The sequence below is a fragment of the Antrostomus carolinensis genome, unplaced genomic scaffold, assembly GCF_000700745.2.
Source record: "Antrostomus carolinensis isolate BGI_N321 unplaced genomic scaffold, ASM70074v2 scaffold6671, whole genome shotgun sequence".
NCBI lineage: Eukaryota > Metazoa > Chordata > Aves > Caprimulgiformes > Caprimulgidae > Antrostomus > Antrostomus carolinensis.
In genome coordinates this window covers 83,640-99,161 of record NW_010295330.1, presented here as the reverse complement: position 1 = coordinate 99,161, position 15,522 = coordinate 83,640, and the positions used below count along the sequence as shown (strand labels likewise).

The window sequence follows — 15,522 nt, the reverse complement described above, 5'->3', positions numbered from 1 at the left end:
TGATGCACCTTTGCTAGCAACTGAATCCTGCTGTGAGTAAATTAAGAGTTTGTGGGCTTTATATGCCTCAGCTAATTAAAAGTGTTGACTAAGTTGCATCAGCGTGAATGTAAATAAAATTATGTTTGGTATTTTATGTATTAAATGTAAATGCTTTTTACTGCTTCCAGTGTGGAAGGAAGGCTCATCTCTTTCAGCTTCTTTTCCATAAAGGAAAACAATGAGGAGTTTGTTCAGCTTCTGCGTGCAGAAGAAATACATTTAGGCATTCTTTGCATAACTGTGGGGAAGAAGGGCTTGCTCGCTTTCTCATTGTTCAGCTTGTTTTTTAATCACATAACACAAGTTAACCATGAAAACACTCTGTGAAAAATACCTAGTGGAACCAGGAAGAAATCGTCTGTGCTTTACTCTGTTCTCGTAACAGATGCTTTTGAGTTTAATGTTGTTAAAGATACGTATATCATTGTTTCACACTGTTATAATGTGGCAAATGACCAGTAGCAACTGATGCTTTGTGAATAGCCACAGTTTCAGTGGCTGTTCTTCTTAAGAAGGCATGTGGCTTAGAATTGCCTTTTTTTTGTTTGTTTGTTTCTTTTTTCTTTTATGTATTGTATTCTGAAAGTCTGTCTCTTATTTTTTTTTTTCCCTGTGTGTGCATGTTCCAGTGACTTTATAACATGCAAGACGCTGATGCCAGGGGGAGCTCCCCTGCTTTCCTCCGACCTCAGAATGGGAGCAGTCACAGGTCTTCGGGGTATGTCCCAGGCAGAATTGCCCCTCTCCGTCCCCCGCTGCCTTTGCAGAGCCATGCTGCAGCTGAATTTACCTCTTCGAGACAAGAAGCCCGGACGAGACTCCCGTCCTTACCAGTGAATCACCACCGCCACCAGGCAGAAGCCAACAGGCATAAAAATACTCTCATTTGCTTTGCCATTTCTAGCCTTTCACTTTTTGTTGCACTGGGGATTTTTTTGGGAATAGCTTCAAAATATGCTCCAGATGGTAAGTTCTTTTGCAAACTAAATCATCCTAGAAGTTATGGTCCCTGTGTGCGTAATTCAGTAATTCAGCATCAGTATTAGTGTTAAAAGTTAAGTGCAAAAAATAGGATGCTTACTGCAATTTTAACAGTGTTTGGGGGCTACCATCAGCTCCTTTTTCTATTATTGGTGTAGTTTTTATGTGTGAATGAAGCAAAAAGGCATAGCAGTAAATAAAGACTACTGGTGAGGGGGAAAGAAGTGTCAGTGTTGTATAAGTGTAATTATTTTTTGTCTGCAGAAGAAGCTGTCTTATGTTCACAAAATGGAGATGAAATGAAATACTGTCTGTTTAAGGAGTAACTAAGGAAGGTAGTAAAAGAGTGTTCAAGCAAAAACACTTAAAAATCTGTGAGAATTTATACCAGCAGTATGTGTTTGCTTTGTTTATACACAAATCGAGAAGGGACCTTTTTCATCTATTAGCCCTGATTTTTTTTTCTAGCTTATCTTAGAAAACTGGGCAATTTTCCTGGAAAAACCACCTATCAGAGGTTATAAAGCATGGACAGGTGATGTGATTAACCACTGATCACTAAGTATACATCCCTCTGGCCAAATACTGCTTGAGTTGCTATGAGGTGCAGTTGCTAAAAGATGATACTGTAGTTTGGAGTATGGGTTGTTTTATTGATTGGTTGGTTTGGGGTTTTTTCATTTGGTTGTTCTTGTTTTTTTGTTTTTTAAAGGCAGAAGTCAGTTTACTAAAAGCTAAACTAAAGGGTTTTGAATTTAAACTGTTGGCTGCTGTAACACAACAGACTTACACTCCTCAGTGACTTTTGGCATAGTAACTCTAAAAGATTCAGTTTCCAAAGTCAGTGCAACACATAGGGAACAAATTATATAATAAACTGAAGATTCCAGATGACAGTATAGAATGAATGCGCACATCTAACTGGAGTGATCTTGGTAGAGGGTTGCTGAGATCTCTTCTTTGGTGAATTACTGAGCTTTCTTAAAAATTATGAAGGAAAACAAAAAAGCCTGAGGGACTAGTTAAGTGGAAAGCTATTGCTATGTTGTGATCCAGATCACTGGTAACGGGTGCATATCTGCAATAAGTACTTCAGTTACAGCCAAGGTTAAGAGAAGGCTGAAGAGTGACAGCCAGTTGACTCTGAGAAGCACTTTCAGGTGTTGGGGGGAACTTTCTGCTTTAATACCAAGACTTAAGTTGCAGATTTTGATGAGGGTTTTAGTAGAAGCAGAGTGTTATCATGTGCCGTGGAATACATAAAATAATAGTTCCTTTATGCTTTAAAAGCTATGAAGGAGGTGGGCTGCCTTTTTTTAAAAAATGTAAGTGGTTTTGGAATGGTTTTGCTTCATGCAGTGAGTGGTAGCTCATTTCAGAGACATTGAGTTCTGCGGATTTTTGCACTGAAGGCGTGGTCAGCACGTGGTTGATGGATCACTGGGGTTATTGAGGATGTTGCAGGAAAAGTTGCTGTGATTTAGTAGACTGGCTTTTTTTTTTTATTGTCTATAGTAATGACTTATGTAAGGGCTAAGGAGTAACCCAAGGTCGTGACAGCTTTCCTTCAATGTCCCACTGCTTCTTGATGGAAGTTCAGGCCAGTTTTCAGCATTAATTGTTGCACTGTGTTTTTCTGAAGTTTCCCGGCATTATCCTTTTAAAAAAAACCCCAATGCCCATAGAATCATTTGGAAATGCTGACACAAGAGAAACTCCTAAAAGCATGAAGGAAGTCTGTCTGAAATGTTAATCTTGCAGTACTGTTGTTGCAGCAACTTCCCAAAAGTTTCCCAACACGTTGAAATGTTAATACACTCGGCTCCAACCTAGCACATGTGGTACTGCAGCCAGTGACACAGTTACCAGCTAGGTGTGTTCTTCTTAAGGGCTAATTTGAAATCCATATTGTCAGTACTTTTAATGGCTTTTTAAAAGGCAATGGAGGGAATGTGAGACTTAGTAGTAATTGTGTGTAAATCCTAAACCTCCGGCATACCTTCCCCAAAGGGAAAATGATACTTGTCTGCATTTCTGTTCCTGCCTGTCAGCTGGTTTCTTTTTTCCTCCTTGCTTTTATCTTCCTGTCATCATCTTTTTTTTCTAAGGAGTCCTGAACACTGGAGATCAGGGAGAGCACTGGAAATGCAATTTCCTTCCCCATTTCCAGAGGCTCGTGCTTTCCAGAGGCTCGTGCTGCAGGGTCAGGATGACAAGCTGGGCAGGTTTTCAGGGAAAAGTTCTGCTTGGCCTTTGCAGCTCTCAGCTGGAGCTTGCCCAGGGTAAACAGGATCCTCAGAAAATATAGCTGCCAAACTGTGATAAACTTCTGCTGAGCATAATATAACAGTGATAACTTTTTCCCAGAGGCCTTAAAAAATCCAGACTTGGTAGCTAAGCAGGTAGAAAGCAACTATTTAACTACATCTTAAGAACTCTTTTGTCCCTGTTCTCCTGCCAAATTTCATATCCTTGTTCCAGCACATGGAAGTTTCTAGAATTTTTTTTTCAGAGTGTTTTTTTTTAAATTTTTTTTTTTTCCTCCATCACTTGCAAAAATATCACTTCCTGCCCCTCCAATTCTATTAGAAGCAACTAAGCCTTAAGGACAGCTGACCCATTTTTACAAAAATGTTCTGAAGCAGAAGCTTGACTTGAAAAATTTTCAACATGAGTAATTACATTTGGCAAGGCCATAACTGCCTAACGTTTTCTGGTCTAGGCTTCTGTTTTCATTTAACCTTAACTGTGAGGCAATGACTGTGGTCTCTAAAATCTAGTGAGTAATTTTACAGGTAACATATAGTGAAGTACTAAATACTTGATGTTTCCTTGCACCACACTGCAATTGATAAGGGTGGATTTCAAAATACTTCTGCTGAGCATGTCTGATGTGCTTGCCAAAAAGCTGATCTGCCATGCTGCAGAAACATGCTTGCATTACAGGAGTGCCTGTTTCTCCTTGCTGGATTGTAATGTACAATAGATGTTTGGTTTGGGGTTTTTTTTTTTTTGGGTTTTTTTTTTTTGTTACTATGCTATACCTCTTATTTCTGACTCAATAGAAAAATTTAGTTACTAGGTCTCTTCTGTGAATCACACTAAGTAGAAATCATCAGGTTGCTGACTCATGGTTTCCTCACATTGCCCTTTGCTACCAGCCAGAAAATATGTGTTTCTTCACAATTCGTGTGTACGTGGTGTCTGGAGGAAGGGGTTTAGTGACTCTGTATGAGTCAGGCAATAGACTTGCCTTTATCTGGTGAGTGCTCAGCAGTCTTACTGATTGCAGTGCTTCTTGCTTTTTGGTTTTCTCTCGTGAGCTGAATTTCCTTTTTTAAATGCTGTCTTCTTAGGATCCCCCCAAAAGATTTTACTTTGTTTTTATTTTTATATTGCTACTTGGATGCCTTTTGCCCTTGTGCAGTTCTGCTAATTTTTTCCCACTGGGTAGTCAAATCTTGGTTTATGTGGGTTTCCTGAGTTGGAAAGGATTTGAAGTGTGGAGAGCAACACCAAAGGAAAAAGCATTTCTGTCAGCAAAACTAAGGCTGGCTTGTGTTAAACTTGTGGATAGGTTTCACTTTCTTTAGATTTTGCTCATAACTTTTTGCCCCCAAAGTTGCATTGCAGATGCATGGGTGTTTTTCTCCAGAAGATAAGTTGTGAAAAGCCTATTTCGACTGTTACTCTCAGTTGGGCTACTAACCTGTTTGTTTTGGCATCTTTTTGGTTGTATTTTGCTTAAGAAAAATATTTTCAGTCTGACTTTTTGGTAAGAAAATACCAGGAGTATACTTCCCATTCCTGTTTTTGTAGTATGTCTATGTTGCTGCATTACTCAGCTGCTTAATATGCTAAAGATGTGCATGTTGGAAGTAGTACATTGCTGTAGCTTCATCTGTAATCATACAGTCCTGTCACTTTTTGCTGCTGCTTCTCCTTTTCTGGCCTTGTAGTATGGTGCTATTGTCTGTGTAGTGCCACACATTCAGCAGAGTTTCAGCAGGTGACTGCTCTCGCATGGTTTGTAGCCCAATATTTAATCTGACTTCCTAAGGATTACAAACCATGAGTTTAGACCCAAATGTCTTGTCTCCCAGGAACCTAACCAGTAAGGCATTATACTAAATATACTAAGGCTGTCTTGTCCCTCTTTATCCCTTACCTGCAAACCTTCACTGAAAGAAGTGATTTGGATGCTTCAAAGCAAGAAGGGATCAGGCTTTCTCACAGAAGGAGAGAGCCTGGGGGAGGTGAGATATTTATGTGCTTTACAACCACGTTAGCTGGCCTGGGTAGCTGGCCTAGGACATCCAGTGCTCTGTTTGACTGTTGTGGATCCGAGTCCTTCCCACTTACCTCTCCTCATTTACTGCAAGTGATGTAGAAAATCTCAAAAAAAATCAGATTGCGTTCAAAAGTATCTATTGTCAACAATATATGTTGACAGTTCAGTCTGTGGTCCTCAGTAGTTTGGTTCAGTATAAGAAAGCCTTCCCACCCTGGAGAGTTTAGCTATCTTTCAGGTATTCTTTTGGCTGCTCATATACAAACAGTAGCATCAGTACTGTAACCACAGAAGGAGGTGGAAATCCTTTGTGGGTGACTGACTCTGCCCTGCTTGTGTTCATCCTAATGATGCCTTGATTCATGTGAGGATGCTTGTTTTTTAAAAGCTTAATTTCACCTTGTATTGCAGAGAATTGTCCTGATCAGAATCCTCGTCTTAAAAACTGGAGCCCTGGAAAAGATCCTGAAAAGAGAGTTTTTATAAAAAAAGGGGATTTGTTTCGTCTGAACTCGGATGCTACAGTACACTCAATAGTTATACAGGATGGAGGTACAAAATGGCAAGATAAATGTCATGCTTCAGTTTACTGCATAGTTTTTACTTCCATGATTACATGAAAAATATGTTGGCATTTTATGTTGCAGCTTATTGACCGGTTCCCCTGCTTTGAATTTTCAGCCTGCTACCAGGTCAGGAATATCATGAAGAAGATGAATGAACACTGTAGAGTCTTTTCAGTGGAGCGTTGATGTGGTTTTCTGTAGGATATAGCAAAAAATGACTTGCGTAGTAGCCTTCCTTATACAAGATATGATTGTCTTCTGATGGTAACTGTGATATGTTAGTAATGCCACCAAGATGTCCGAAAAGATTAGGAATAAAGTGACCAAATTCTCAGAAAGGTATATCACAAGTGATAGGAGTTACTTTCCCAAATATTCTTAAACGTATATAAAAGTGCAACAGCTTAATTCATGGGTGTGGAAAATAAATCAGTAATTTTTCTGTTGTTTTTATTGCAGAACTTGATTCTTTGAGTCTATATCAATTTTGATTTGACCTACAGAATTATTTTTTTTTTCCCTTTAGGGTTACTTGTTTTTGGTGATGATAAAGAAGGTTCTAAAAATATTACCTTGAGAACTCGATTTATCCTGATAAAGGATGGTGGAATGCTTCATGTTGGAGCAGAGAAATGCCGCTATAAATCCAAAGCAACTATTATTTTATATGGGAAGTCAAATGAAGGTGCTGATGTGCCAGACTTTGGCAAAAAATTTATTGGCGTGGGCCCTGAAGGAACACTGGAGTTACACGGTCACCAGAAGTTATCATGGACTCTTCTGTCAAAGACTATGTATTTCTCAGGGCTGGCCTATGGTCATTATACATTTAAAAAGAATTTTTCCCGAGGACTAAATGTGAGAGTGATTGATCAGGACACAGCAGAGATTTTGGAAGTGCTGAAGTTTGATACTCATGAATTTTCAGAAGAAAGCTTGAAGCTCCAGAACTTACTGAAAAATGGAAGTCCTGGTCGTATTGTTGCTATTGCTGTAGGAGATTCAGCTGCTAAAAATCTACTGGAAGAAACCAGAGTGACTATCCAAAATCTTCTGGGAAGTAAGTTTGTCAGAGGATTGAGTTACAGGTAAATAATTTAGTTTTCCTTTTGTGCTGAGTAAAGATTAGATACAGATTCTGCCACCTTTGAGGAATTCATTAAACTTTGACAGTGTCTGTTCTTCAAGCCTTCAGAGGATTCTTGGTGTTGTACATAGTACTGCAGTAGTAGTGTTCAGTGTGCAGTATTTTGAGAGCACAGAGACTGTTAGTTACAGGTATCTGTGTGATAGACGTTATTACTTGTAATTGCTCTTTTTCACTGTTCTTTACAGAAAATAAAACTGAGTGCCATGAGGAATTTTTTCTTGTTCAAGTACACAGATAGAAAACAGCTGAAGCTTTTAATGCATATTTATATTTGGAGGAGCAAGGAATGCCAAGCTAGAAACTGAATAGAGTGAAGGGATGCTAATCCTGTATAACAAACAGCATTTTATTTATACCTGTGCACTGTTGAAATGACAGTACATTACCCTTCCACTGATTCTGCAAGGGAGCTGATCTGTAAAAATACTTTGTTATTGAAGTACACCTGTAAGGTGTTCCTGCGTCTTTTGACCATTCTTTTCAGCTGGTCAGGGTTTGGATGGTGGGACAGAAGAAGAGATTATTCTTCTATTAATAGGATTTATTAAAGTAGGAAGCTTAAACTGCTGTGCCATTCATTTAGTTGTTGCAAATGACTTTTTGTTGTGCACATTCTGAACTTGGCTTTGTGCTGCACAGGCTTAGCAATACAAGTGTCCTAACTGACTGTCAGTTCGCTCTTCAGCTTTATTAAGAAGGTGTTGTATGACCTGTTTCTGTTTTCCAGTGTTTTCCAGGAAATCAGTTGTTTAGCTTTTCCATTCCATTCTTACCCCTCACTATCCCCCAGCATCAGGATTCCGGGTAGTTTCCTCCCTCTGCTTTGGCAGAGGTGGGCTGAGGCATCTGTCAGGATGGCATGTTCTGACCCCAGTTTCCATCAGGAGCACGTTTGTGTCAGTGGCTGTGTAAGCATGTGGTCATGGGATGGCAAGTGCTTGCAGTGCTGCTTCTGAAGCAGTTTGGTCAGAGGTGCTGAGTCCTGGACATGCTGTAGTAAGTACCACTCCTGAAAGCAGTGAAGCCCATCTGGTGGTTGTTCAGGTTGGTGTGCAGTAGCCCTGACCTGGCCTGGAGGTGTGGGTTTCTGGTGTTTGTCTCTGCTTGTGACCTCCATGCTGGTTTGTCTGATATGAGGAACCTCTTCAGCCTGCAGCTGGGAAGAAACAGCCTTTTTTCCTTCTCTGCTGAACAGATTCTTGTCTGTTTTCATTAGTTGGTAGAGGCTCTGTAGGCACATAAAATTGTCATCTTCTGCTGTGGAACACAGGCAAGAAGCTCTCCCTGAGCACTCATGAGGTAAAGCAGGGTTGTTTTGTTCAGGCTGTAAAATAGTGAAGGAGATTTCAGCATGGAGGTGAATACTCCATTACACCCCTCTTCCCTTCTACCTCTTCCTGCAAAATAGCATGCATTAAAATATCTTGATACTTATTTTAAATGTTCGTATGTGAAACATTCAGCTTATTTGTTTGCTGCTACTGAAAAGCTGGCCCAATATGTGCTATTCCTGTGAAGAAGTTAACACTAAACAGTTTCATTTGGCCTTTTAATCCTGATCAATAAGAACACCATGAGGGGACTGAAATAAAGGCAACTGGATTGAAGATGGTTTTCATATCTGCCTTTGAATCAATCAGTAGCAACAGGCTATAGTCCAGCTAGCTGACACTGTTTTCATTTGGGGTGAATGATTCAACTTTAATGATGCAAAATTGTTTGGCTTTTTAGTAGATGATCTTGACTGCTTCCTCTGCACACATAATTATGACATTACAGAGCAGTAAAGAACAGCAAAATAGTCTTGTTTTTTGAACTTGGTGGCAGCTTTCTGTGGTGTGCAGTTTTTCATTTCCAAAAACTTGGATGCTTTGAGCAGAGTTGTAAGAAGGGGAGGTACATCCAGGATGATTCCCTTCTGCACACTGGTGCTCAGCCAAGTAGGTGTCCAGCTGAGGGAAAGGGCCAGCAATGGAGAAAAGCAAAAATCTTTCATCTCAGCCTTCACAAGCATTGATGACGCCTTGTGCAAAGGTTGTGTAACAGTATGCGGTTTCTTTTCTGGGTCTTTGAATCTTGAAAGATTCGAAAGGTATTGCCCATCCAGTACAGTGATCGCCAGCAGCTGCTGCTGACTGTGTCCATCCCTCCTGGCTTGATGCATGGGTGGTCTCCTGGCCATCGCTCTGGGACAGCACTTGCTGCCATGACGGCAGCGGGCTATGGCAGGAACATCAACAGTGCCTGCTAGTCTTCCTGTGCCTGTGCCCTGGTAAAGCTGTTGAGAAGTAGGATGCTGTATCACTTCTGTCACTCATCTCTTGCAATGTGCTTTTGGAAAAAGTGTATCTTGGATCTTGTACTAAAAATGTATCTGAAAGTCTTCTCCATTAAGAGCTCTTGTATTGGCCAACTTGTATATAGGACATCCAGTTATTTTAAACTATGTTTCTTTTCAATGGGGTCTGCCCATCTTTCTTCTGCATTTTGAAGTTGCATTTTAAAGTTAATTTGGAAGAGCAGACAAAAAGATTTATTTATTACTTCTGTGTTCCTTGTCTTGTCCTTTACCTGTTTGTGAACAATTTTTTAAGGACCACTATATTGAAACATTTACTTTTGTTTTTTACAGGCAAGCCTGGGCTTTTGTTGGTGTTATAGGGGGTGGAAATTCTTCCTGTAATGAATCGGTGAGAAACTATGAAAACCACAGCACTGGTGGGAAAGCTCTTGCTCAGAAGGAGTTTTTCACAGTGGATGGTCAGAAGTTTGTTGTGAGAGCTTACAGCGAATGGAACGATGGTAGGAAAGCATTTTGTGACATACTGCAGTCGGGGAGGAAGTAAAAAATATTGTATACGCTTTTTTTCCTAGAACTGTTGGTTGCAATTTAAATTTCTGAGTTCTGCTGTAAGTGTTTTTGTTTGAGTTTTTTGGGGGTTTTTTGTGTTTTTTTTTTTTTTTCTTGCTACGGATGAAGTTTGAGGACACAGTTCTTCAGTACAGCCGATTTCCTCAGTCCATTTGTATGTAGTATGTGAACAGCATAACATTAAGAGTCTTCACTTTTAATATATTTAGATAGGGATAAGGGATCTTATAGAGGCTGAAACATTTCAACTTTTTCTTTCATTTTAGTAGTATGTCAGTCATGTGTATTTTAAACCTAAGCTTCTGAGATGGTGATTATGATCCTAAAAAGAAAAGTTGGTAGAAGCCAAGAAAAATGTTTTATTCTTGTTACAGTCTTCTGTTGTTGTTTGATGCTGAACTTCAGGCAGCTTTTCTCATACCAAGTTGTATCTGTGGTATAAAGAGCCTAGAAGGCCTACCACTCGTTTGCTTTTATCCATTATTCATTTTTGTATTTAAGATGTCTTTGATCTGAGTTTTGCTTTTTATGGGCAGGCACCTTTTTCTGTTTGTAGAATTACTAAGCGATATCGTATCTGCCTCAGAAGAATTTTTTTTTTAAGGTAGTTGGATATTTATTTGTTAAGTAGTTGAACTCTGATACTACTCCTTTACTGCTTGTTGCAGCTCTATGAAATGTATAGACTTACATTAAAAAAAATGCACCAAAATACATCTTTTGCTTGCTGGTACTGTGGAGTTTGGGTCTAGAGTTGGCAAGAGTTGCTGAACTTACGCAGATCTGTTACAAGGCAGTGAAATAGCATGTGTGTGTCATTTAGCCTGCCAAACTGTTTTATTAGTTGTGAATAAAAAGGAAAGTCCCCCTACGTTGTTTTGCCAGATCTTTAATTACATCTGTAGAACTTCAAATGGCAGAAAAATGTCACTTCAAACAAGTAGAGGTGGCTGGACCTACAAATTGTTGCCATATGATATTAGGGGTTTTTTTTTAAAAAAAAAAAAATCATAGTTTTTTTTTTTCCTGTCACTGTTAGTTCCATCTTTTCCATTTGTTTTATTTGAGAACCACCAAATCACTTAAAGGGGGCCTGCAAGAAAGATATGGACAAACTTTTTAGCAAAGCCTTTAGCGATAAGACATGGGGTAATGGTTTTAAACTAAAAGAGGTAGATGATGACTAGATGCAAGGAAGAAATTTTTTACAATTAGGACAGTGAAACGCTGTAACAGGTTGCCCAGAGGGGTGGTGTAGAAGCCCTGTTTCTGGATACATTCAGGGTCAGGCTGGAGGGGACTCTGAGCAACCTGATCAAGTTGAAGATGTCCCTGCTCACTGCAGGGGGCTTGTACTGGATGACTTTTAAAGGTCCCTTCCAACCCAAACTATTCTGTGAAATAAGTGGGCTGTAATGGTGTCTCACACTGGCAGTTTCAGAGCAGAATTGTATTATAGAGGGCTTTGGAGCTTGTGAAATCTCATGCATTTCTTATTAGTATCTTCTTGGAGATGGTTTCCTATAAAGGTGAATATAATCTTATATTGTGTTTACTTTTTTTTTTTTTTTTTTTTTTTTAATTAGGTGTCCCAATTTCAGGCTTCCAGGTAGAAGCTGTAGGTGGAGTGATACTGAATCTTCTGGATGATGTTAGTAGTTGGGAGCCTGGAGACCGGATTGTGGTCGCAAGCACAGACTATTCGATGTATCAGACGGAGGAATTCACCCTCCTTCCCTGCCCAGAGTGTACCAAGCATCAGGTGAAAGTCAAAGGTAGGAGAGCAGTCACCACTTCAAGATTTGTGTGAAATATATATTCACACCTGGGATGATCCCTTTTGGTGTGAGCAGTAAAGAGCAGCCTGTTCATCTGTCTCTGCATTGCTTTGTTGCCATATACAGGATTGCGTACTTCTCCTTGCTGTAAAATTGCTCTGTATAATGAGAGATCTGCCTCACAGCTTACCAAACTAACTTCTCTTTCTCCTTTCTTCCCAGGCTTATTGAACACTTTATTTCCGAGAGGATTATGCTTGTCTTCCTTTCTTGGCTCCTTACTGTCTTTTCACTGGTTCTCTTTGTATGCTCTTGAATGGCTATTGCAGTCATTACTGTTTCCTTTGCCATTAGTGTGCTTCCCATCTTTTGAAGTGTTACCGTTGTATTTTTTCTGTTGTTATTAAAAAAAGAGAAGTGGGGGGAAAAAGAAAAGAAAAAGAAAATGGCAATCTTTGAACCTGTCTATTTTCTCTCTCCACCCCCCTTTTCCTCAGTTCCCTCTCCACCAGCAAAAATGGTTATGAAATAAGTGGCACATCCAAGCCTCTGCTCACACAGGATATCCCTGAGTAGTTGCAATCTGTTTTTCCTTTGGGCGTGATGCACATAAAATGGTTGTGCGTGTTGTTGACCGTTTCCTTTTTTATTATCTGAGTCATTCTGCTTGACTTCACAAGAGCCTCCCCTGGGACTAGCTGCCCTGCTCTGCTGGCGTCTGTGTGGTGTTCCTTCTGCCACTCCGTGCCAGCACCCTGCTTCCCGGTGGTCCACCAGCCTCTGGTCTTCAGCTTCCTCTTTCTCTCCCTTCTAGTGGGCTGCAGCATCAGTTCATAGCACAACCTAACTAGTGGTACTTTGCAGTTAGTTTGCAGCAGACTATCAGTGCTCTTCAGGATCTGGTTTGGTCCCATTCATCTCTGTACAGTGCGACTTCCTTTTCTTCAAACCACCCTTCTTTTCTCTTTGTCCTTTCGCAAAAGTCTTCTGTGAACACCCTCAAACTTTCTTATTCCCCAGTGTCTTAAGGGACTGCTAGTTGGTATGTCCACTGTGCAGAGCAGTTGGCATCCCACAGCATTCATTAGCATGGGTCAGGTATGTTTTACTGTGTTGGAAAGTCCCAGATAATGGAAAAAGTGTATCTAAGTTCACCTTATTATACATCAGAGAATGCCAGGGTGCATGAAGTCACAGAGCTGTCTTAGTGTCATTGAGCATGGTGCTTCCTGGGCTTTGTTCTTAAGCATCTTGTGTTGTGTGTGTTATTGAGCACAGTATTTTCAAGAGCAAACGTAACTTGAAGGTTGCAGTTCAAATTTTAAGAAGGTTTTTATCACCACAGAATAGCATATGTACAAACTCTGTTTCTTCTTGGAAATCATGTACTGTGAAAAAACAACTGCTTTTAAAGGACTGTAAATATATTTTTACAAGGTTTATAATATGTCATAAGATACAAAATCTTGGCTTTTTTTTTTTTTTTAAATAAGTGTTATCTGAACTATATATAGATGTTAAAGGAGATGAACTGGCCCATCTTGTGGGTTTTTTCACCTCCAATATCAAGTTTCCTTTATCATACTAATGGATACTGTTTAAAAAAAAAAAAAAATTCCCCAAACTACCCTATACATTTGTTCCACAAAGAGTGAATTTTCTGTGGAATGGCAAACTTGACATGCTGAGGAATTTACCATCTTTTAAAATTATTTCTTTTGCTTTTTGCTAAGTTTTTAGCTATTTTGACCCCTTTGAAGTAGGAAAACTAAAAAGTACTGTTTTGTAGGAGGTCTAGTTGCTCTTTCTGAGCTGGATTTATGTATGCTAGTCAAATATAGGGAAAAACAATAGATGAGCCTTCAAGTAGAGGAGTGCAGTCCCACTTACAGACATCTATTATCTTTTAAAATCCTCAACAGCAGGTACAGAACTAATACCACTGTTGGTTATGCTTCATATTCTGGTAATGACCAGTTTAGGCTTGTATCTTTTTATAAGCTTTGAAGAGATAGTGACAGTCTGTATTCAGGGAATCAATAAATGGAGGGGTGGGGAATATTTTTTTAAAATAAACACATAAATACATTTTTTAAAATTTACAGGACCGGGTGGTTTTCTCAGGTTGTACAGACAAATAAGAAATTGATTGTTTCTTTGGAAGAACAGTGTGAAACCAGAGTGTCTTGTTTTCTCTAATTTTAGTTTGTATGTCCTCGGAATAGCTATCTAGGAAAGAGCAAATTTAGTTAGGAAAGCAAATCCGTTTTTCTTTCAGAGGAGAATAATACGATATATTCTAAAGGTGTTTTGGCCTCTTTTTTGTTTCTTAATTTTTATTTGGAACAGATTAAGCAGCCAATGTCTTTTTTTCTTTTAAAGTAAATCTTTATCTGTGTTTCTTTATAAGTTTTCTAAATATATTGGATTAATTTAAACTTTTCTTTGGTTTTTATCCATTCTGTTCACCAGCTATTAGACTGAAGTTAAGAAGCACTTGCAAATAAAATGTTGGGATTTGTTTAGGATTAGTTGTCGTACTAAAATGAAAAATGCAAAACCAGCACTATGTTTTGGAAGAAAACATGGAGTAGCATACTTGATTCATCATCCTGCAAGATGCTTAACTATCATTGAGTCAGCTACAGTCTGGAAGGGGGGAATTTGCTGCTTGTTAGTTGGGTTAATGTTTATTGTCTAACAGTTATGTGCTTTTTGTGTGCCTTAGGAAAAGCTAAGAGAGAACAGCATCTTAAGGTATCAGAATGCATGGGTTCTGTTGCTACAGTTAGGTTACTTATATATAAAAAACTGGTTTTGATTTAATCAATTACAACACTTTTTTTTTTTTTTTTTTTTTTTTCCCTTCAAAACTGTTTTCGGACAGAAAATCCTCAGTTTCCTCATGCAGGAGAAGTTATTGATGGAGTGGACATGAGGGCAGAAGTTGGAGTTCTTACAAGGAACATCTTAATCAAGGGGGAGACAGAAAATACTTGCTATCATGAAAAGGACTGTCAGTTCTTCACTTACGATACATTTGGTGGACATATCAAGGTCTGAAAAACATTTAAAAGTAACTTGCTGTCATGTAAAGGCATATTGAGGACAAAATGTTTAATGCTAAACTTGGAGGGATTTGAGAATTTAAAGAACATCAATTCATACAGTTGCATTGTGTAGAAATTACTTTGTTCTCAAGCTTTCCCAAAATTAGATTTAATTCATCAGGACCTGACCTGCAGAATTGGAGGAAGGAATATCAATGCATGAAATGTTGTAGAAGCATCCAGCCTATAGTGCAGTGTTGCATGGCAGTGATTAAACCTTAGAAGTGATGTCCGTGCATGTGCATCCTGTAATATTACAGAATAAAGTCTGATCTCCCTTTTCTCTGTGTTCCCTCCTTTTCTCTGTGTTCCCTCCTTTCACTGCCTTTCTCCCTCCCCAAATGATGAGTATTGAATCCTAGAGATCTGCCTCATCTGAAATTGGACGCTAGAGAGGCATGGAGAGGAAGGAAACCTGAGTTGGACCGTGGTGGATTTTTATTTTTTAAAAAATTGAAACTACTAAGGTTATGTAAAGGAAACTGCTTCTGATTTCTTGTGTTACTGTAAACATAAAGAAAGCTGAGGGAAAGTAGTATTATAGAAACTAATATTTAAACTCATATTTACATATTTTTTAGATGAAAGGTTTGAGCAGCAGTGTATCAGCTCTTCACTGTTGCTGGAGATGTTTGCGGCCTCATATTTAAAATACAAATGTATTTGTGCTCGTTATGTGCTGGCAACAGTTTAAATCTCTCTTTCTAATACATCTGGATGTAGATTTTAATT

General features: G+C 39.0%; 1 protein-coding gene across 2 annotated transcripts in view; it reads left to right on the top strand.

Moving 5' to 3' along the window:
* Positions 1-683: 683 nt before the first annotated feature.
* CEMIP2 (cell migration inducing hyaluronidase 2) overlaps positions 684-15,522 on the top strand; it is a 36,354-nt gene continuing 21,515 nt past the window's right edge. Inside the window, exons 1-6 of one of the 2 annotated variants that reach the window (XM_010177961.1) lie at positions 684-1,008; positions 5,726-5,866; positions 6,407-6,968; positions 9,663-9,832; positions 11,489-11,677; positions 14,568-14,737. In XM_010177961.1, coding sequence (XP_010176263.1) covers positions 684-1,008; positions 5,726-5,866; positions 6,407-6,968; positions 9,663-9,832; positions 11,489-11,677; positions 14,568-14,737 — 1,557 coding nt within the window. The remainder of the gene's footprint in view (positions 1,009-5,725; positions 5,867-6,406; positions 6,969-9,662; positions 9,833-11,488; positions 11,678-14,567; positions 14,738-15,522) is intronic. The other variant, XM_010177962.1, reaches the window with a different exon arrangement.